Source organism: Amblyraja radiata, chromosome 7, assembly GCF_010909765.2.
Source record: "Amblyraja radiata isolate CabotCenter1 chromosome 7, sAmbRad1.1.pri, whole genome shotgun sequence".
Classification (NCBI taxonomy): Eukaryota; Metazoa; Chordata; class Chondrichthyes; order Rajiformes; family Rajidae; genus Amblyraja; species Amblyraja radiata.
The window spans coordinates 73724118-73747884 of record NC_045962.1 but is presented as its reverse complement, the minus strand read 5'-3'; the positions used below and the strand labels follow the sequence as shown (position 1 = coordinate 73747884).

General features: G+C 38.0%; 2 protein-coding genes across 52 annotated transcripts in view; one reads left to right on the top strand and one right to left on the bottom strand.

Moving 5' to 3' along the window:
• neb (nebulin) overlaps positions 1-18054 on the top strand; it is a 224129-nt gene extending 206075 nt beyond the window's left edge. For all 49 annotated transcript variants that reach the window (XM_033024768.1, XM_033024762.1, XM_033024753.1 and 46 more), the window contains 6 exons: positions 1445-1552; positions 3405-3588; positions 11898-11990; positions 12319-12462; positions 15752-15858; positions 17200-18054. In XM_033024768.1, the coding sequence (XP_032880659.1) occupies positions 1445-1552; positions 3405-3588; positions 11898-11990; positions 12319-12462; positions 15752-15858; positions 17200-17373 (810 nt within the window). In that variant the 3' untranslated portion in view covers positions 17374-18054. The remainder of the gene's footprint in view (positions 1-1444; positions 1553-3404; positions 3589-11897; positions 11991-12318; positions 12463-15751; positions 15859-17199) is intronic.
• Positions 18055-18455: 401 nt separating this feature from the next.
• The window catches only part of rif1 (replication timing regulatory factor 1), a 76670-nt gene continuing 71358 nt past the window's right edge, over positions 18456-23767 (bottom strand). For 2 of the 3 annotated variants that reach the window (XM_033024804.1, XM_033024805.1), the window contains exons 35-36: positions 21732-21840; positions 20011-21093 (exon numbers count right to left, since the gene is read on the bottom strand). In XM_033024804.1, coding sequence (XP_032880695.1) covers positions 20891-21093; positions 21732-21840 — 312 coding nt within the window. In that variant the 3' untranslated portion in view covers positions 20011-20890. Of the gene's footprint in view, positions 21094-21731; positions 21841-23767 lie in introns of all 3 variants that reach the window. The other variant, XM_033024806.1, reaches the window with a different exon arrangement.

The following is a 23767-nucleotide window of genomic DNA, read 5'->3' as shown; positions in this document are numbered from 1 at the left end:
ATATATTGGTGTGAGAGGGAAAACACAGAAAGATATATTTTACCACTAGACCTATTATTTAGTTGTGTGTCAGCTACTTAATGGTAATAAAATTAAAGCTGAAGTAGACAATAGAGATCTTTGTTATGCATTGAAACTGTAAACACAGTAAAAGAAAACAGTGCTAATGAAACTTTTCAAGTATCTTGTGATCCCATTCACTTCTCATTGTAGCCTTTCAAACAATTTTCTGCCGAGAGGTCTCTGCCAATGCAACTCTTGGAGAAGAGTAAGTGCAACAGATACATGAAAATTATGAAGAGTACCATCACCTCCACAAAGCTTCCATCCTCTCGTATTCTCTTTGCCTATTTCATAATTGTACTTTGACTGCCAAGGGCTATTTGATCCTTAGTCTCTGAAGTTAACCTGTGCCTGAATATCAGCCATTTTTAAATTCATCACCATCTGTTCTGTTGACTTCAACGGAGGTCTGGAGGCTAGTTTAGCTCATGGCCACACTTGCTTGGCACTAGCAAGTAAAATGAATTTATCCCTCTGGCATTCACAGCCACACACAGCATATTATTCCTTATTGATTGTCCTTTACATGAGGATCCCTTTCATGCCTTTTTATAGAGAGACCTATAAGTGAATTCCTTATCAGTCCATTCTAATAGGCATGGTAGTTTTTTTTCATATCCCTTACAGTTTTATTTTCCAAAGAACCTCCATATTTCCCTTCCAATTCTTTGTTCTCTGCTTCATTAACATTTTGGAGATTCTTCTAATTGAGCACTTCATTTCTTTAAATTGCCACACCTTTGATAGTTTAAAAGTTACCAAATAATAGTATTGATATGACAGGATACATTCCTTTGTGTTGGTCCTTGTACAATGCTTTGGCAATGTTCTAATCTGTGGCAGTGCTAACATAGGAAAAATGTACAGGATGATGGAAAAATGTGGGATGTTTCCTGGTCAAAATAGGCATTGGCAGAAACCTGTGACTAAGTGCTATTTCCAGTTTCAAAGCATATTCTTGAGCAAACAAAATCTTCCACCTGGCTTTCAGGAATGAACAATATTGGTTTATTTGGCTTCTTCTTTTGTCATTAACAGCTTGAAATAAATGAATCCATGGTTTTTATAATAGGTGTAATGTTTGAGAAATCGCATCATCATCACAAATGTGAATGATGTGATTTTTGTACATTCGCAAGCTAAGACCGATTGGGCACGAAACATTGTGATATCAAACAGAAGCAAATTATTGTTTTTTCCCTCTTGGAACTTAAAGTCAAAAGCTGAAAATTAAACTCATTAACTTGCTTCATTCACATTCCTAACATCTAGTCAGCTAACCCAGCACCCCAGAGTGGAGTAGCAAGGTAAGGTATGTGCAGAGAGACTGGAAATCTCTCGTGTGCAGATTGTACTCAGCATTTTTCTCTTGACCTTGCAGATTCTGTATTCCGACAGTTTCCGTAAACAAGTGCAAGGCAGGGCATATTATGTATTGGACACACCAGAGATGAGGCGTGTACGGGAATCTCAACGCAACATATCTACGGTAATGGCTACTGATGTAATGTCTTCTTTTCTAATTAGTGTCCCAGTAGGTGTAACTATCTAATTGTAGATGCGAAAAATTCATGTGGAGTCTGGAGTTTACCGTCAGAACAAACTCTCTTTGTTACAAATTGACCAACTTGGGAAACATCCGTCCTACGGAAAATATTCCCTGGCACAAAGCATTTTTTGTACTACCCCTGATCTACATTTCCCCCACTAATCACCACCTTGCATGCTCAGTGTATACATAAGATAAAGGTATTTATGTTTCCCGTGCTTTGAGTAGTTCCGTTTTACCATGTATGTAAAATGCTGCGTTCCTGCCCTGGTACCTGTGTAGTGATTGTGAGGCAGCACCCAGGCACACATTCACTTAGAGTCAACAAATCTTACAGTGTGGGAACAGTCCCTTCAGCCCAACTTGCCCACATTGGCCAACATGTCGCATCTGCACTAGTCCCACCTGCCTGCATTTGGCCCATATCCCTCTAAACCTGTCCCATCCATGTATCTGTCTAAATGCTTGTTAAACATAGCGATAATACCTATCTCAACTACCTCCTCCGGCATTTAAGATCACTTTTACTTGCAATCAGTCACTGACACTGTTACTTCAACTAAGTTTCGGTGAGGCCCCTGAACCAACCTTGAAGATCATCTTACTATCAGCCTTAGCCCATTAAAGGTCTTCTTTAATCCATTGTCTGCATTGACCCATTGTGTCCCTTTACAAGCAATTGCAGTTGCTTCACTTGATCTAGGCATATTCTCTCAGATTTATCCTATTATCTTGTTCTATAAAGTTATAGAGTATGCAAACAGACTTTTTGGCGCACCATGTCCACGACGATCTCTATATGAATCTCATTTTCCAAGAGTTGGCCTGTAGCTTTCTATGCCTTGGTCATTCATCTGCTCATATAGATATTTCCTAAAGTTGTGAGATCACCTGCGTTCACCACACCCTCTGGTAATATGATCGGGAAGGCAACCAGCCTCTGGGTGAAAAGTTCTTCCTCTGATCCCCTCAAAATCCTCCATCACATACCACAAATCTATACGCTCTGGTTTTAGACATGTCTGCAAGGGTGAAAAGTGTCTTCCTATCTACCCTATCCAATTCCCTCATGATTCTGCACACTATCACATTCCCCCCCTCCATTCTGAAGAAAGCAAACCAGTATATGTACTATCTTCTCATAAACAAAATGTTTAATCCCAAGTAACATCCTGGTGAATTTCCTCTGCTTCCTCTCTAGTGCGGTGATATCCATGCCGAATTCCATGCCGTACGGCATTTTCCAAAATGTATCTTTCCACTGTTATTGAAATTAAATTATCTGAATATCTGAATTCATTTATCATTTATCTGAATATGTTATCAACTCATCAATATCATTCTGAAGCCTCAGAATATCCTCCACATTTTCAAAAACACTTGTCATTTGTGAACTTAATAATCATATCGTACAGTCACTTTCAAACTGTGTACAATAATGTGTGTTAATAAATATTTTTCACTTAACTCATAACAGTATGAACTTGTGTTTTGTATGTATTGGAGCAGTATAATAGTCTGAAATGTGAAATAATATGCAGCTATTTTTCTTCTTGCTTATGTTTGGGATTTTGTTGGAGTAACATTAAGCGATGCATTTGAAGCTACTGTCTTTCTAAATGCCACCCGGTCTTCGAGATACGGCTTACTCTCTCCTCCTGGTCAGTGGGATTTGGGGTTGAGCATTCTGATACATGGAACCCTTCTGTTCACTTGCCTCTTGGTTAGTTGAGCTGATTAGCTCAATTTGAAGAACAGCTTTGTTAATTTGAAGCATATTTCTACTATTAAGGTGAAATACCATGAAGATTTTGAGAGGACAAAGGGATGCTTCACACCAGTGGTCACTGATCCCATCACAGAGCGTGTGAAGAAGAACATGCAAGACTTCAGCGACATCACCTACCGTGGAATCCAGAGACGGGTTGTGGAGATGCAGCGGCGACGAGTGGAAAACGAGGGAGATAGTCTCACAGGTCTTTAGTTGCATTGAGCACTTTTGTAATCTATTCCACTTCTCTCAAATCGTTATAAAACCATGTGATTGGATACAGGTTGCTACATATTCCCTCAATCAATGATGGCCGAGGACTGGTTTGTTCAAGGTGCTAAGTAATATTGAAGGAGATTGCTTTATAGAAGCGGAAGTGATTAAAGTATAAAGGGATTTTATGAAATTAGCTGTAAGCTATTTAAGAGGAAATCAGGAAGCAATTATCCACATAAAGTTTAGTAGACTTCTGGAATTATTTCCTGGAAGTACTATTGATTCGTATCTAGGATATTGGGAACTTTCATGATTTAGATTGCTCAATTTAATTTAGGTATGGTATATCTGAAGGAAAGGTAGATTAAAAAAAGTTGTGAAATGATTTAATTGAATGGCGCGAGCAGATATGGGGCCTTAAATGACAACTTCTTTACTTCCTACATTCTGAAAGTCTTGCATATTGTCTGTTAATGATAGTAACTCTTCATTATTTCCTGATATTGGAAGAAATACTTAGTACAGGCAGCAGAAGAAAAGTGAACTTTTTAGGTTGACAAGTTTTTAATCAGAACTTGGAAAAGTTAGAATAAAACGAGTCTTATGCTGCAGAGAAATGGAGAAAAGGAGGCAAGATCAGAAGACAAGCAAGAAAGATAGGAATAAGACTGGGATAATGTAAGAAATAAGAGAACTAATGGCCATTTGGAGAAGGGAAATAGAATAATTGGCTGAAATTACCAGAAGATTCTGAATTCTGGAAAGATGAAATGAAAGTCACAGAATGCCAATTATACTAATTTGTTGAATTTGGTTTTAAAGTGCATGTCAGAAAATGTAGTGTTGGGTTTTGGTTAGCCTTCATTTGAAAAACATTGTTGAACTGAATGTTAAATTAAGAAATTTCTCTATCTCCAACTTTTTCTTGCATCTTCAACTTTTCCTAATCCCAATGAAGAGTCATTGAACTGAAATGTTAACTCTGTTTTTTCATCCACAGATGCTACATCTCATGTTGGGTATTTACTGCATTTTGAGTTTTTATTTCAATTATCGACCAATCATATAGTAATTTGCATTTGTGTTCAATTATTTCCTGTTATGTCACTATTCCCCTTCAAGCTAAAACTGGATTTGTATTCCATTCCTACTTATTAATCTCTGATTTTAGATTTATCTATATTTTCCACATGGTATACAATTCAGTACTATAAGCAACAACCTTGAGACCCTTTTTGCTTTATTGACCAGAAACCAGAGCGTTATTTGATAACACAAGGTTATCGATTGATTGAAAGATACAGCAAGGAAATAGGTAATTTTTGCCCACCGAGTCCACGTCAACCATTAATCACTCCAGAGACATACAGGGTTGTAGGTTAATTGGCTTGGTATAATTGTAAATTGTCCCTAGTGTGTGTAGGATAGTGTAAGTGTGCAAGGATCGTTGGTCGGCGTGGACTTGGTGCGCCGAAGGGCCTGTTTCCACGCTGTATCAGTAAACTAAACTACATTAAACTAAACTAAACCTGTTCACACTAGTTCGCTAGTACCTCTTTTTTTACTGCCATTCGTGACATACTAGGGGCAATTTACAGAGGGGCCAATCAACCTACAAACCCATTTATCTTTGGGATGTGGGAGGAAACGGGGAACTAGGAGAAGGTGCAAACTCCACACAGACTGCACGTGAAGTCAGGATCGAACCCCAGGCTCTGTCGCTGTAAGGCAGCAGCTCTACCAGCAGATGCTGCAGTCTGGAACAAAAAAACAAACTATTGCAGGAACTGAGCAACTGTGGAGGTAAAGGGATAGTCAATGTTTCGGGTCGAGACCTTGCATTAAAATGTTGACTATCTCTTTGCCTCCTCATATGCTGCTTGACCTGTTGAGTTCCACCAGGTTATTTTACTGTGGCATTTATTAACATTGATAACAATTGTTTATTTTCTCCTATTGTTACTTGCCTGTGGCTCCATGGCAGGAGTATGTAAATTATTGATTCTGCCGCTGGCGTTCAATTGGTAATTTCTAAACATTTACAAAATCGAGTATATCATTTCATATTTTCATTGCATTATGTTGCAATTAAACAGCTGGCACAAGGGAAACGGGGGGGGGGGGGTGGGAGTGGGGAGTGGTCTGCTTCTATGCTGTGCTGTTGCATAAATCTATTTCATTTACAGCATTGTGAATTACCATTTTAATGCACAAATCAAAAGCATAGGGGATGACGGCCTGTAAATAATGAATCATACTGACCTTGTTGAGCAAATAATTCATGAATTGTCCTGACCGGTAAATAATTCATAAAGTGATTTGCTTCTCAGACTTGATTTCCCCTCTTCTGTATTAATAAACCATTTCAGCTGCAGATGCTACAAGAAAATATCAAAGATCACTGGGGAAAAGGAAAGAAAGCTAAGAGGTGTAGAAGGAAAAAAAACGCAAGAATGAAATGCTTAGGAATTGCAGGAAAGGAGGATTACAAAGAAGAGGGTATTGAGATGGAAATCTGGTGGCAGAGGAGATGGACATCCCACAGTAATCATTGCAGTGAGAGATATGAGTGGAGAATTACTGCCAACAGAGGTTGGAGAGGTTTACTTAACAGGGCCTTATCTTATTCAGAGAAATATACAGAAATTTGCTTTAAAATGAGGAGACCTGCCAGTAGCTAAGTTATAAAGTTTAATTTATAAAATGTATACATTTTTATAATGTATAACATTTAATTGTTTCAGGGTTGAAGAATATAGGCTGGATTCTTGGATTTCTTTTCGGGAGATTAATAGTTATATTATTATCTCCATGCAGATATTTTTTAAATGATTAGAGCATTGTCCCTTTTGGGACAAATGAATACTTCACTGTCGCCCGTAGGCTTCATGCATGGAAGATAACCCACAATTGAGAAAAATACAAAATAGGTGCTGTGGTGAAAGTTTTTATATGTTCACGCAGCCTTTGGAAAAACGGCATGATGTAAGAGTTGAATTTGCAGGATGATTAACAGGCAGTTATAAGATCACACTTTTCCTTCCCAAATGAATCTTTCTGTCGGCTGACATTGCAGAATTAATATGTGCTTGTTGGCATGTTTCACGTTTCATTCAACGACCCTGCTGCTTCCCTTCTTAGAAAGTTGTTACATTTGTACAACCAGAGGATTGTAACTCTGAGCAAGTCAGGAAGTGGAATGGGAATAAGGAATGTTTACGCCTTCCTGTTGTCATCCCAGGAAGTACATCATCCTGTGAATACACTTGTAGCCCCATATTATGATTTCCTTGCAATCTCTGTATCATCCATGTACCTGAACAAATGTCTTTCAAATGTTGTTATGGTACCTACTTCAACTACCTCCTCTGGCAGCTCATTCCATATACCCACCACCCTCTGTGTGAGAAAGCTCTCCCTCAGGTTCCTATTAAACTTTACCCCCATCACTTAAACCTATGTCCACTGGTTCTTGATTCCCCTATTCTGGGTAAAATTATCTACGCATTTACCCTATATATTCCTCTCATGATCATATACACCTCTATAAGATCACCGCCTATCCTCCTGTGCTCCAAGGAATAAAGTTCTAGCCTACCCAACCTCTCCCTATGGGTTAGGTCCTCAAGCCCTGTCAACATCCTCGTAAATCTTCTCTGCACTCTTTCCAGCTTAACAACATCTTTCCTATGGAATTATGACAGAAACGGAACAGAATACTACAAATGTGGCCTCACCTTCGCCTTGTACAACTGTAATATAACGTCATATCTTCTATACTCATTACCCTAACTGATAAAGGCCAATGTGCAAAAGCCTTTTTTACCTCGCTGCCCACCTATGACACCACTTTCAAGGAACTGTGAACCTGCACTCTTAGATCCTTTGGCTCTTCAACACTCCCCAGAGCCCTGCCATTCACCGTGAAGACCGAGCACTCGTTTGTCTTCACAAAATGCAATATCTCACACGTATCTGTATTAAACTCCATTCATCATTCCACAGTCCACTTGCCCACTGATCAAGAGCCTGCTGTAATTCTTCTCTCATGCATCTTCTCTATGTACGATATCACCCACTTTGATGTCATCTGCAAACTTACTAATCATGCCTCGTACATTCTTATCTAAGTTGTAATGGGCCCAGCACCGATCCCTGAGGCACATCACTAGTCCCAGGCCTCCTGTCCGAGATACAACCTTCCATCGTCACCCTCTGCTTCCTTCCATGATGCCAATTCTCTCTTGCTAGTTCTCCTTGGATTCCATGTGATCCAACCATCCAACCACCGTATGAAACACTTTGCTGAAGACATGTTCTGAAGTTTCTGGTGCCTCCAATCCTTATAGGAAGTACTTAACCGTTAGACATGCCTGGTTTGCAGACTTACCTTTAAATACACTACTTCAGCAATGAGGATACCCAACACAACTAATGTGTGTAAATGCAATTTGAAGTACCTCTTCAATTGATCAAAGGCATTGACCACAGGACTTAAAAACTCCGCAATCAAGGAAAAGAAAAAGGCTGAGGTACAGGGATTTGGCAAACCCATATAGGCAACACGAATTAATAAAACTCATTGCTATACATTGGAAATTGCCAACAATGAGATATTTAAATCCATAGAAGGTTTTGAGCAGGAAATAGAACATGGTAGCTTTGGAAAGTAGGGTGTCTAGACAGCCTAGATGTGTACGTACTTCCTTTCATAGTGTAAATGGAGATGGTAGGAATATTCTTCATTGTTAGTAATAGTCTTGAAATAGGGGATCAGATTGGAAATGTGCAGATATCAGATAGTGAAAGAAAACTGTTCTCTTGACAGATTGGCACCAAGACATTTTGAATTACCAAGTAGGCCAATAGCTGTACAAAGCCTATTTCAGTTAGGTAATGCAGTAATTGTATGATTATTATAATTCAGGCAAATGAAAGATTGGAGTTATAAATATGGCAAGAGAAATCAAAGGACAGGAGAAATGCTTGGCAGGTATATTGCTGAATTAAAGGATTTATCTAGATGTTGCAAGTTTGCTGAATTATTAAATCATTTCATAGATTTTATTTGTGGCTTGAATGACAATGGATTTATTCCAGATTATTTATCACAGAAGATTTTACTTTTGAATTGGCTTGTACAATGTCATTAAGCTGAAAAGATTGCTGAGTAGATATACGAGGATGTTGCCAGGACAAGCCCCTATAAGGAGAGATTGGGTAAGCTAGGAGTTTATTTCTTGGAGCACAGGAGGCTAAGTTTAGGGTGATCTTATAAAGGCATATAAAATCATGAGGAGAATGAATCGAGTGAATGCGCGGTCTTTTACCCAGGGGAGGGGAATCAAGCAGCAAAGGGCATAGATTTAAAAGGTGAGAGGGGAAAGATTAAATAGGATCCTGAGGGGCAACGTTTTCACTTAGTGGTGGGTATATGGAATGAGCTGCCCAAGGCCGTACTATAATCGCTTTTAATAAACACGGAGAGATAGGAAAGGCTTAGAGAGGTATGGACTAAATGCAGGCAAATAGGACCAGCTTAGATAATGCATCTTGATCTGAAGGGACTGTTTCACTGCTGTATGACTCTAAAAGCTCAATAGACATGGCAGGAAAAACAAGGGCCGTCATCCATCACCATGAATTCAATTCAATTCAACTTTATTGTCATTGCACAGATACAAGTATAGGTACAACAAAATGCAGTTTAGCGTCTGGTCATAGTCATAGTGCAAGATAGTAGAAGTAGAAAATAAAAATACAGAATAAGCATACAATAGAGTAAAAGGGTACAAGACAGTAGCTTATATTCAGAAGACATTAGTGAAGCCTCCATTTCTGAAACAAGGTCAAAGCAAGAGGAACACACTCTTGTTTCAAGCACAATGGCAGCCATACATCACATGTCTGTACAATGGAGACAAAGAGTGATATGTGTCAGAGGGGCCATCTAACCTTGACCAAGAACTAACTCTAGCAATGTTATCAATGCAACCCCCTTCACTGAGGAATAAGTTGTTCAAATGGAAAATGTAGAGGGAGTCAGTAAAACATTGGAGTTGATTCAGTTACTGTCAATACTTTGAGTGGAAAAACAGAAACCAGGAAGTTTAAGTATAAAGAAATGAATAATGATTGGAAAATGAATACAGAATCATAAGAACATTGTGGAAATAACAGGAGCAGGAAAAACACCTCTCTACCTTTAACAGAAAGTAGTTTCAAGATGTACTCTGATGAAGTACTGAAGGTACTAGGTCAAAAACAATGCATTGTGTTGCCATGATGAAAGATTAAGACTACCTCTGTGATATTACCTACTAGACTGATTGCCATTATGAGATGAGGATTGGCTAAGAAATAAGATGAATTGTGCTCTTATTTTACTGCTTATGCAGATTTTTAAAAAATCCAAATTACCAAAAAGTGATTCTGTTGCAGGGAGGGGAAATGCAATACTTAGCTTTTAACAAATGGATGTTGTTTATATAATCACCGAGATGGAAATTGTTGGGACAATACAGAAGAATATATTTATGAAATGAATCTATAAATACACTCAAAGACTGGACAAATATAATATGCGGCAAATGTGGGTATGTAACCATTGTATAATTGAAGATTAAAATTATTTCTGCATGAAGACTGTCTGAAGTGAGGAATAAAATAATCATTGTGTCTTGAGAAGGCTAACCTTAGATTAATTATAATTGCTAGATACTATTTGAAATATGAAGGCTTTTACCAGAAAATTCATACATTGCAAGAATGCAGAACAAAATCACCAAGTCAGCCATTCATACATGAAGATAGCAACATGACACTTCAGACGACCCACATCGTTTTTTTGTCAAAAGTCAAGGACATATTTCTCGTCCTTATCAACCCTCATTCTAGATGGATTGCATGTAGGATCCTGTACCACAGCTGAATAACCAAGTAAGGAGCTGAAACCTCTGGTGTCCTTGTAGAGTTGTTATCAAATAACGGATCACAATTCACATCATATCTTTATGATCTACCAGTAGTATTTATTCCCACTTACCACCCAGCTTCTAATGGCACTGCCAATGGTTCTGTCAGTCTAGAAGTCGATGTTTTCCAAGTGTTCAAGTTTAACTATACATCATCATTTAGCTACCTGCCTCTTGTACAATGTCACGTTCTATGACTTACGTAGCTCCAGCAGTGCAGTCTGCAGATGTATTGCAGACTGAATGTGCTGGGGTTTGCCACAAAGCAACCTGGAGGAGCAACAGCTGATGCAAAAGCACAATCACGATTCACATCTTAACAACCCTTTGTGAGGAGACAAGGAGCAGCAGTCTGAGCAATGTGAAAGAGTGAAAGAATTAAGAACTTCGAAGAGAAGAAACGAGTTGTTTCTTGATTAATGTGTGGCATTCTGACTTTATATAGTCACAGCCAAGAAAAGATGGTTACAAAGATTGTTCTGTTCTTTTAAGATATTAATTCCTACATTTTCTCATTATTGTAGATTTTGGTATTTTACTTATACCAATATTTTATTTTATTTTATTTTATTGGAACGTGATTGGCATTTATTGCAGACTAAAGTAGGAATTATGAAATAAATAGCATGTTAAATTTTTTTTTTTTCAATTTCTGTATTTATTTGAACATCATTGGCAGGATCAGCAGTTGTTACTGAGCAACTGGTCACCATCTGTTTCAGGTGGAAGATAAAAATAATGTGGTTAAAGAAAGGATAGATTTCCTTCTGTAAAGGATGACAAATCTAAATCAAATTACTTATTATAAAAAGTCCAGTGCTAACTTTTTATGTTTAATTAACTGAATGTATTATCACCAGCAAAATACAAAGTGCTGGGTTAAATCAGCGGATCAAGCAGTAACCGTGGAAGGAGGAATGGGTGGGATCGACGTCTCAGATCACAATCCTTCTCCAGACTAATTGACAGGTCCTGACGCATAACATCACCTATCCACAGCTGCTGCCTGACCTGCTGAGGTACTCCAGCACTTTGTGTTTTGCTCAAGATTTCAGCATCTGCATTTTCTTGTGCCTGCATTCAATATCACCAGGAATTCCAGTGGAATTTCTCAGTGATCATTTGCCTGGACCTCTGGATTATCACCCCGATAATATAATAACCACTAAGGTTCTCCGATCAGAAACATTAACTTGATTCTCTTTCCACAGATGCTGCCTGACCAGCTGACTACTTCCAGTATTTCCCATTTTTTAATTATGATTATAACATACACTGACCACTCTCATTTCTGTAGTTAACCTCCTAAATCCTGTGCCTGCAGGTCTCCGTGTATGGCGTACCAACCCTGGCTCTGTCTTTGATTATGACCCAGCTGAAGACAACATTCAGTCCCGCAGTCTCCATCTGTTGAGCAGTAAGTACACCCCAGTTTTTAAAATCTGGTTTACAGAGATCCTGGTATTCTTTTTTTTTTGATGCAAAACTCATTCGCACAGAGCAATGATTTGCTGGATAGTGTGCATTCACCGTAAGTAGATATTTGCTTATAGAATTGGATTGAACCATAAAAAATATAATTATTGTTAATCACCATATAGGTAGTTTTATTTTATAGAAGCCGATGATGCTGTAAGATACTGAGCATAATTAAGCACTTTGCTTTGGCGCATGCCTAAATACGATGTAGAGCAGTTATAATGAGTACGATTCATTCATTCGTTGTGATGTGCTCCTTTTTGCAGTGCAAGCTCAGCGTCGCAGCCGCGAACAGTCACGCTCTGCTAGTGCCCTGAGCGGAGGTGACGAGAAATCAGAACCATCTGAACCTGACCGCACCATTACCTACTGCAATGATAACAACTTCTTCCAGACATCAAACGCCACCAGTTAGTAACCAAGCTTAAAAACTGATCACAGTATCACATTAAATGGAAAAATATTGCAAACTGCATGAGCAAAGGATTTTCATATTTAGGCCCCTCTTCCTTTAATGTGATGCTTCTTATATATATATATATATATATATATACATATATATACATATATATATATATATATATATATATGTGTGTATGTATATATATATGTATATGTATATGTATATGTATATGTATATGCATGTATATATGTATGTATGTATGTATATATGTATGTATATATGTATGTATGTATATATATATGTATGTATATATATATGTATGTATAACAACAATATCATCTATTTCTTAAGTATGTCACCAGATTGATCATCGAATATCAATCATTCAACATATCACCTCACTACACATTCAAATATTTTTTTATTTCCTTTTTGTAATACAATATTTTTTATCCTAATTTAATTTAATGAGCTGTACCAAATGTCCAACACTAAGATTACATTTTATATATATATATATTTTATATATATGTGTGTGTGTATATATATATATATATAAAATGTAATCTTAGTGTTGGACATTTGGTACAGCTCATTAAATTAAATTAGGATAAAAAATATTGTATTACAAAAAGGAAATAAAAAAATATTTGAATGTGTAGTGAGGTGATATGTTGAATGATTGATATTCGATGATCAATCTGGTGACATACTTAAGAAATAGATGATATTGTTGTTGTTTATGAGGATAGTCTTTGGTTAAAGAATAATATTTGGAATGGCAGATGGAACTTAACCTTTATAGGCTTGAGATATGTATTTTGGAGATTCAAGTAAAGGGAAGGTATAAACTGTGAATTGAGGCCCAATGGAGCATTGAGGAACAATGGGACCTTGGTTAACGTCCAAAGATCCAAGAAGGTGGCGGCACAGTTTAGACTTAAAGAAAGCATACAGAATATACAATTCATTAGATGGGACATGGAGTATGGCCACATGGACATCTTAGGACTTGAGACTGGATAGATTGGGTTTGAGGAGTCCAAGGGGGAGATTTGAGAGGTCTACCATATAATGAAAGGCCTAGATGTGGAGAGGAAGTTTCCAGTATTGGGAGTCTAGAGAGTACAGCCTCAGAATAAAAATATACACCATTAGAATGGAGATGACGAATAATTTATTTGGCAGAGGGTCGTGAATCTGTGCAATTCATTGCCACAGACAGTGGTGGAGGCTAAGAAATTGAGTGTTTTTAAAGTGGATTACAAGGTGCTGTTCACCCAGTTTACTTGTGGCATCATTTTAGCAATGGAGGCCCAGAACAGAACGTTTGTATATGGGAATGGGAATTAAAATAGTCAGCACCAGGGAAAGCTAGCAGACCTAGGCGGACCGAGTGCAAGTGCTCAGCGAAACAACCCCCTGGCCTCTGCTTGGTCTTTCCAATATAAAGGAGGCTACATCAGGAGCACCAAATACAGCAGATGAGGTCGTAGGAGGTGCATTCGAACATGCGTCAATTGGTAGGGCTGCTGGGGGTAAAGTGCAGAGGGAGGTGATGGATGAGTAAACTAAGGAGTTGCAGAGGGAGTGGTCTCATATGGAGAATGACTTGGCATTGTGGTTGGCAGAGATGGTGGGCTTGAAAGGTGCTGTGTTGTGTTGTTCTTCATGATTTTCTTAACTTTGTTTTCTACAAAGGGTTATTTGATGAACATGCCTCCCCCACCCCCCCTTACAAAATTCTTGGTTTGCTCAGAATCCAAGGTCTTGCATCTAAATAGAGCAAATTAAGGGATGAAGAATAGGCTGTGGATAAATTGGGAAATCTTATTAAAAATTCTGCCAGTTAAGGAATGTATAATATTTAAAGAAGAATGCACAATTTACAGGAAGTGGATATGTCCTCAAGGCAAAGAGGCAACACAAAATTGGTTCATCTGCAGCTATCAAGATAGCAGTATTGGTTAAAGACTTCTAATTTTCAGGATTCAGCAAAGGAGGCATTGTTGCAGTAAAATATGAGAATAGGCTACAAAACCAGATTGAAGGATCTATTGCCATATAAAGAAAGGACTGACAAAAGTTAGTGTAGGTTCCTTACAGACTGCGACAGGAAAAACTGAGGCAAGCAAATGACTGAAATTTTAAAAAGTAGCTTTTGTCTATCTTCATGGAAGAAAACTTCCTGGACATAGTAGAAGTACAGATTCAGGTAGACCAAGGTGCCTACAGGAACAACTATCAGAGAGAAAAAACGTTGGAGAAACTATTATGCAGAAACAAGTCATTGACCTTCATCTTGTAAAGTATCTATTTTCTTACAGCATAGAAATCTGTTATTTAGTCTATATCAATATTTCAATTAATTCTGCCATCCATCTACACTAAAGGTAATTTACAGCACATACCTGCCTCACTTAGTCACACAAACGTAGGGTGGAATATTTTTCAGTTTGCAACCCTAAAAGCATGATTTGTGTGTAATGGTTGCCTTATAATTTATGAAATTGGGTTGTTTTTAAAAGTACTCTGTTACAGAAGTCATTGTCAATGCATTAGAGGTGTAAAATGAAATTAAATCTTCATATTGTTTATGCAATGCGCTTAGACCAGGCCTTTATAATCTCGATGTAATCTCACTGAGACAGTAAATTCTGAAAGAGTTTGATTGGGTAAATGTAAGAGCATCTCATCAGCATGAAGAAGTTAGAGACATAAATTCACTGAACAGCTTGTTCATTTGGGAATGGAGTATGCACCATCTCTTCATTCACACGGTTGTAAAAGTTTGTAAATCTCTATCCTAGAGAGCAGTGAACATTCAGTTTTTGGGTATATTCAAGACCAAGATCGATCGAGTTCTGGAAGTTAAGTTCAGAATTAAGCAAAAACACAGAGTGGAGTAGACCAAGTACAGGATATTCAAGACCAAGATCGATCGAGTTCTGGAAGTTAAGTTCAGAATTAAGCAAAAACACAGAGTGGAGTAGACCAAGTACAGGATTGACCATATTTCTTTATTAAAAAAGAGCACTCATGAGGCTTTCTCTTGCCTTAATTATGTGACGCTCTTATTGCAAACTTTAATAAGTCCAAGGGTACAAGACATTCATTATTATAAGTGGCTGGGGTAAATTTTATCTCCAGTGGCAGGAACTATTAGCATGGGGCTGGGTTAAAATTTCTACCTAGTATCTTGAACTGAAGTAACTGACCGATTGTTTCAAAATGATACTCAAAGAAAGCTATCAATGCCTTGGTTCTTTGACCCTTTTATTCTCATTTTATTTCAGCTTACCAACACACTAAAACCACAGTGCTGCCACAGCAGAGATCATCCTCTGTTGCTACACAACTGACCACCGTGTCTTCTATTCCTTCTCACCCTTCAACTACTGGCGTAAGTGACTTCTGCAATGGATTTATAAGAATAAGTAATGGGTTAAAACAAAGTAATTTAGGCACCAAATTTCTCTAACTGTGTGAGTTAGCTCCAAGTTATTTGTTGTGCTACCATGTCCCCCCCCCCCCCCCCCAATTTGCTTTTCCTCCATTGAGTTCCACTAAAAATGTTTGGTATGGTCAGTGTCAATGTTTCCCTTCAAAGACCATTTGCTTGATGACTTTTCATTGCACAATTGTTGACAGCTTCTCTCTTCAGCTATTTTAACTTCCTAAAATGCATCATTTCAAACGTTAAATTCCATCTGCCATTCCTTGGTCCTTTCCCAGTTGATCTAGATGCTGTGGTAATCTTAGACAACCTCCACCACATTACCATTTTGGCGACACCCACAAATTTATTGATCATTAATTTACAATCTCATCCAAATTGTATACAATAGGCAGGGAACCCCACACCCATCTTTACACACACCACTGGCCAGACCTCCAATCTGGAAACCCATTACCATCAGGCTCCTTCCAAGCACGTATTCTATCCAATTGGCTTGCTCTCCTTGGATCTCATGTGATCAACTAGTCCAGTTGTTGCATTACCCTTTAGATGCTGTTTGTTATATCCAACCTGGAGTGGCTATGCTAGTTTGTTGGAATTAACACAATGCTTTGTAGATTTATATATTTTAATCATGGTCCAAACCTCATGTCATACTCTCATTGCTGGACATTTCATTCACAATGGCAAGGTATTGTAGGAAAATTGCAATCATTTTCCCCTTATCCAGTGGGCAGTAATGGGGTTAAGCACAATTTTTTCCTACTGCTATAGAGGCAATGCTAGACTATACTTGATGTAGGATGTCATGTAGATTAGAATACATGCATTACAGAATTTTTTTAAATCCTCTTTACGAAGATCGTGCAAGTATTCTTCCGACATGTTCGTTGTCGTCTTTATCGATTGCAAAATCAAGACCCATCATAGCAATTATTCTATTTGACCATTAGTTGACTACATGGCTCACTGCAATGCTATGCACTGTTCTGCAAATGGAGCTATGCAAGCTCTTTGCATTTCCTTCCAATAGCAATAGCAGACCAAGAGTAGTTTTGATATTTTTTGTTTTACCAATAGCAGTCTAAGACTAGTCGATCTGAATCAAACGGAATTAAACTTCTGCACTTTACTGTTAGACTCTATATTATGCTCCCATTTGTATGTCAGATTACATTGATACCAATGGATGCTTGTCATGAGTCGGGACTCAGCAAGACAAATGCATGGTATAGTAAAACTTACTGATGACTAGTAAATGCAAATTCTATTTTGTCCTCACAGAAAACCTATCGTGCTATATATGATTACATAGCAGCTGATGCAGATGAAGCTTCTTTCAAAGATGGTGATGTGCTTATGAATGTTCAGTCCATTGATGAAGGATGGATGTATGGGACTGTGCAAAGGACAGGGATAACAGGCATGCTCCCTGCCAACTACGTGGAAGGTGTATAAACCAGGCCAATACTTTAAAATACTTCTCAACCTCCCCACTCCAAAAGAATTCTGGTCATACGCAACACAAAACTTATTGCTTGGTCTTCTCTAATTCTGTAGCCAGTGGCTGGGTGAGAGGAGTGAATAAAGTGGACTATAACCAGTCAACTTCCAGTTTCTTCCCTGCCTATTATATATCAGAACTTAACATAGCTGAATGATGAATCACTGGCACATGTTAAAGTGTTCTCCTGCATTCATGTTTTTTCTGCAAATCCATGCTTTCAACATTTGCCTTGATTATGTGCACCTTAAACACAAACCAGATTAGATAATCTAAATTGAATGGCAAATTTGCATTATAATTGGTTAGAATTTCACTCATGATTAATTAAGTTCCCTAATTCTTTCACAAGCAAAACAATTCAACAACTGCAAATTAAAATTAAAATCATTACCATCAAAATTTAAAACTCTAAAAGGCTTCCTACTTTTCACACTCATGTCAGACTTGTCATGTATCACTGTTCTCTCACCTGATAACCAGCTGTGGGGTCAAATAAAGGCGTTTCTGCAAGAAACTGTCCTCGTAGTGATTATAAAATGTTTGTTATAACCGTGATCTGCAATCTGTGATTTTTAAACATTGCCAAATAGTGTAGCATGTTGATAATCAGTTTGATAAAGTATTATCCTATATTACCTGGTCTAGTTTATATTTATTAATTCACAATTTTCACATCAAACTCATATAACCTAACCTTAAGGACAAGTCATATGACAACTTTTCCTCAATTGTTTTGTCACATTCTCTGGGCTTGTGTTCTGAACATTGCAAGTCCAAGTTGGTGTTTGGACTTGGACGAACTATATTCTCCCCAAACATGTTAACTACCATATAACCCTAAAACATTCAGGCTGCAATTAAACCCCGATACTGGTGAAGACTCTCATCAACTAACAAAAATCCATTTAAAGACAAATGACTACAATTTTCTGGTTATGCAGTGTTTCTGCTGCATATAGACCAAAATGCATGGCCAAAGAAGCAATTTGCTTAAGTACAATCAGCATTAATTATGTATGTACTGCAAGATTCCTCAATCAGCATAAACATGCTTTTATTTTTAAAAGGAGGTACATTGGACAAAGCCCAAGAATTGCCCACACTTCAAGTAATAAGATCTTTTAAATCTACTCAAAGACGGAGCTCCAACACAACAGTTCACTTAAAAGGCAAGATTTCCAAAAGTGCAGTTGTAAACAAAAACACTAAATTATACAGTATGGTCCTGCAAACCAGTCACTTTGACTTAACAGGAACCTTTCCCAACAAATTTCAGAAAAAAAATGTTCATGTTTGAATACACTGATTTTAGCTTAAAGCAATGTCTACAGATTTACAATGTTTACAGATCTACTCAATTTCTTGTGTTTTTCTTGAAGTTCTCAATGCCACATGGTCAAGATAAGCTACTTTATGCACCACCTTCTGAAGCATAGAGTGTTGAATCCTAAGACAGAGGAAAACAAATCATTGGCACATACATGTTTAGTTTAGAGATACAGCGCGGAAACAGACCCTTTGGCCCGCCAGATCCGCACCGACCAGCGATCCCCGCACATTAACACAATCCTACACTCACTAGGGACAATTTTTACATTTACCAAGCCAATTAACCTACAAACCTGTACGTCTTTGGAGTGTGGGAGGAAACTGAAGATATCGGAGAAAACCCACAGAGGTCATGGGGAGAACGTACAAACTCCGTACAAGCAGCACCCATATCAAACCCGGGTCTCCGGCGCTGCATTCGCTGTAAGGTAGCAACCCTACCACTGTGATGGCCCAGGTAACAATTAGGCTTTTGAACTACAGTAATAGTGAACAAACTCCTCAGATTGTCACTAAAAATAATTTAATGTTTTCCCCAGGGATGGGTTATGATTTGGTTATCTCTATTCACTACCTTCAATTTGGACTAAAGTTGCATGCACCTGCATTATTTCTCGTTTATGGCTTGGAAGAGCTGTGAAAATTATAGCAGACATTGTGTGGACCTTATGTATTGCAGTCATACTGTACATTAGCACTGTAGTAAATTAACCAACCCAGGCAATTATTCAATTATATTCCTGATTGCATCCAATAAATAGTGGAAGAGGATGGTGGTTTGGAGAAACACATTCACTGCAAAATATTCAACCATGTCTATCCTCATAATGTTAGATCTGCAAGTAGCTGAGCTTACAAAAATCAGTTGAAGGACAATTAGCCTTCAATAATCAGAACCACAATCTACCAATGAAGAGATTTCTTCATAGCCACTAATCTGTTTTAAGGACGTGTGATGTTTCGGGTCAGAACCCTTCGTGAGACTCCAAAGTAGTCTGATGAAGGGATCCGACTCGAAACTGAGTCACCCACCATTTTTCTCCAGATATGTTGCCTGACCTGCTGTGTTACTCCAGTACGTTGCAGTTCTTTCCGACACTACTGTTTTAATGGGTTCTCTACTAGAGTGTAAATGCTGCCTCAATGCAGTCAACCATTCCTTCCCCACTGTATCTCAACTTTAATACTTCAATCAAGACCGACATTGTTTACAAGAAAGTGATCCTTGAAAGCAAAAATTCAAAATATTAATAGCAATATAAATTGAAATTATTTTTATTTGTACAAGAGTATACGATGAGCTTAAGCACAAGTTTAAAAAATATATAATTTTAAAAAGGTGCAGCTCAGATTCCATTCCTCTGGCATAAAGACATTACTACAAAAGTCAAGTAATGGCCAGGGATGCAAAAACATCAGCAAGATTCAACTGCTGTATTCTACTTACAAACAACCCATACATCCATTGGTACAATATAATTTAACATCATAAAATTATTTTCCTTGCAGAACATTAATACAATTTTCAAAAAAAGATTATCCTAATGTACATAATGTCAATGAGATTCTCATTGAAAGCTCCTTGTGGTCCTTTCAATATATATTATTCTACCCAACTACTTTTAAGACCATTCTACCCATTTTTCACCACTGATGTTCTGCCACTATCACCAACTTGTGTTTGGTTTGGCTTTCTATAAAGTAGTCAATCAAAATGAGACCAAGTCAGCATTTTGAATCAGGTAACTTCTCCGCTCCTTTGAGCAATATCCCCTTCAAATCTTCCCTCCATTCTCTTGTTGAAACCAGCCAGTCAAAAGGAAAAGCTGCTGTAGGGCAGGTGTTGCTTTGTCACTCCCACTGACCAGGGCCACTTTTACCAGGATATCCCCAAAGCGGGATGAATAGCAGACAAGACTAGCATACAAGGTCACAATCCATAAAATGGAGACCAAGAGCAGCAGGATACACCCAAACATAATTATAAGGCCAACATTTACCCGACTGCTGGTACGAAAGAATGTGGCAAATAATGAACAAATAAAGTGTAGCTTGTTTTAGGATTGGGGATGGGGAATGACAGCTCAATATCCTCCATTGTTATAGATGAATTTTGCCAGTTTATACATCTTGATATGATCAATCTGCAGCTTCATGTGGTGGGGACCTCCAGCGATTCTGCAGGTTTATCATGATGCAATCCATCATGCCGCTCAGCTGCTGGTGCATTGTGAAGAGTTGACTCCCTGATTGCTCATTTAAGTCCTCGGAGAAAAAGCGTGCAGAGAGGGCATTAACGTCAGAAACCAGAGGAGTGACAGGTGGAGCAGTCTCAATTAAATCTGGAAGAATACAAAAGCCAAATTAATAATTTTCTACAATTAAACAAGCAGCACACATATCCAATTCCCTTTCGAAGGCACTGTTTACGCCAACCTTATGGGAAGTGAGATCTCAACTACCAAAATAATTTTCCTGTTATTGCTCTTATCCAGTCCCCTAATTAAAACCACAAAAAATACATGATCTTGTACACCTCTATAGAATCTCCACTCAACCTGCTTTACCCACCCCCCTCGACATCTCCAATCTGAAGCCTGGTGAATGCAAAGTGAGAGCTGTCATGATTACTGTCAAAATGGGGCCAGAGATAGAGCAAATAAATTCCTCTATTCTGCTTTGATTTGGAGATTGCAAAGTCATGGTCTCTGGGGATGGTGGTGGTGGGGGCAGAGGAGAGGCAAGATTTGAAAGCAATAATTAGAATTTTAAGAGGGACCGCGCCACATTGAACAAAGTCAGACTTTCAAAGTGAAAACTCAGTACCACTGTCTCCATGAAACCCATGTTGGATAACTCGGTTTTTGAGATTCTTACTATCAAATCTTCAGTTTAGAATCTCATTTGTCTTACAAATAAATTTATGCCTAGGAGACTACCCCCACGTATTTCCACTGCCATAACTAAAAAGTAATGTTACCTGTTGCCAGCTTTTCATCATCAACATTAGAGCAAATGGCATTCTCCATTCCATTTAGCAATTTTTCACCTTCAAATACATTGTCTTCATCTAAACCAAGAGATTTCCTCTGGACGGTGGGGAGAATAAACGATTAATATCGAAAGCAAACATCCGGGAGGCAATTGAGAACTCAATGGTGAAACGAGAAATATTCACCGATGCAGTACATTAGTATGAGACAGTATTGCAAAAATCCATATGACTACGGCCAAAGACATGCATTCTCCAGGCAAATCAATGGCTCACACAATCTCTCATTATAGCAATGTATTTTAAAAAAAAATTTTAAATAATTTTATTGGAAGCAATTGTACAAAAAAGAATGACAACAGTTCTACAACTCTAGCACAGCTTCATTTTTAACATTTAACAAACAGAATATTAACTTGAAATAAGAAAAAAGAAAGGAAAGAGAAAGAAGAAAAGAAAAAGAAAAGGAGATATATCCGTCGACCCACCCATGCGCCCGCTCACCCAGCCATACAATCAGTTTTGAGTTTGTGTTCAACCATTGTATTGTTCAAGAAATTCAATAAAAGACCATATTTTTAAAAATTGATCTGGTTTGTCAGTCAAGACAAACCTAATTTTTTCTAGATGTAGTGTCTCTGTCATTTCCGTAATCCACATCTTCACTGAGGGGACTGTTGTCTTTTTCCAAAATTTAAATATAAGTTTTTTTGCTGATATTAGACCTTAATCAAGAAAGCGTCTTTGAAGTACCGTTAGTTTGACACATGCCTCTGATATTCCCAGTATTATCAGTTTTGGGTCAGGTCTAGTGGAATTTTCAATGTTTTAGATGTAACATTAAAGACTTCCGTCCAAAAAAATTCTATTTTTGTACATAGTACAAAAGTATGGGTTGTGGCTTCTTGAGAATTACATTTGTCACAAAGGGGGAAACACTGGGGAAAATCTTGCTCAATTTGGTCTTTGAGTAATATAGCCTGTGCAGTACTTTAAACTGTATCAGGCAGTGTCTGGCATTTAAAGAGCAATGATGTATGTGTTGTCGGATTTCGTCCCATATATTCTTGGAAATGTGTTGACCCATCTCATCCTCCCATGAACACCTATAAATCTCATATGATGGAGTATCGATATTTTGAAGGGCATTGTAAAAGTGGGATATCAACTTCTCTGTATCTGCATGTTTATTCAAACATTCATCGAGTATGTCAGGAGCTACAGAGGAGCAGTCTTGTCTATATGTTCTCACGTAATCCCTAACCATATAACAATTACAGCATGGAAACAGGCCATCTCGGTCCTACAAGTCCGTGCCGAACAATTATTTTCCCTTAGTCCCACCTGCCTGCACTCATACCATAACCCTCCATTCCCTTCTCATCCATATGCCTATCCAATTTATTTTTAAATGATACCATCGAACCTGCCTCCACCACTTCCACTGGAAGCTCATTCCACACCGCTACCACTCTCTGAGTAAAGAAGTTCCCTCATGTTACCCCTAAATTTCTGTCCCTTAATTCTGAAGTTATGTCCTCTTGTTTGAATCTTCCCTATTCTCAAAGGGAAAAGCTTGTCCACATCAACTCTGTCTATCCCTCTCATCATTTTAAAGACCTCTATCAAGTCCCCCCTTAACCTTCTGCGCTCCAGAGAATAAAGACCTAACTTATTCAACCTTTCTCTGTAACTTAGTTGTTGAAACCCAGGCAACAGTCTAGTAAATCTCCTCTGTACTCTCTCTATTTTGTTGACATCCTTCCTATAATTGGGCGACCAAAATTGTACACCATACTCCAGATTTAGTCTCACCAATGCCTTGTACAATTTTAACATTACATCCCAGCTTCTATACTCAATGCTCTGATTTATAAAGGTTAGCATACCGAAAGCTTTCTTTACCACCCTATCTATATGAGATTCCACCTTCAAGGAACTATGCACGGTTATTCCCAGATCCCTCTGTTCAACTGTATTCTTCAATTCCCTACCATTTACCATGTACGTCCTATTTTGATTTG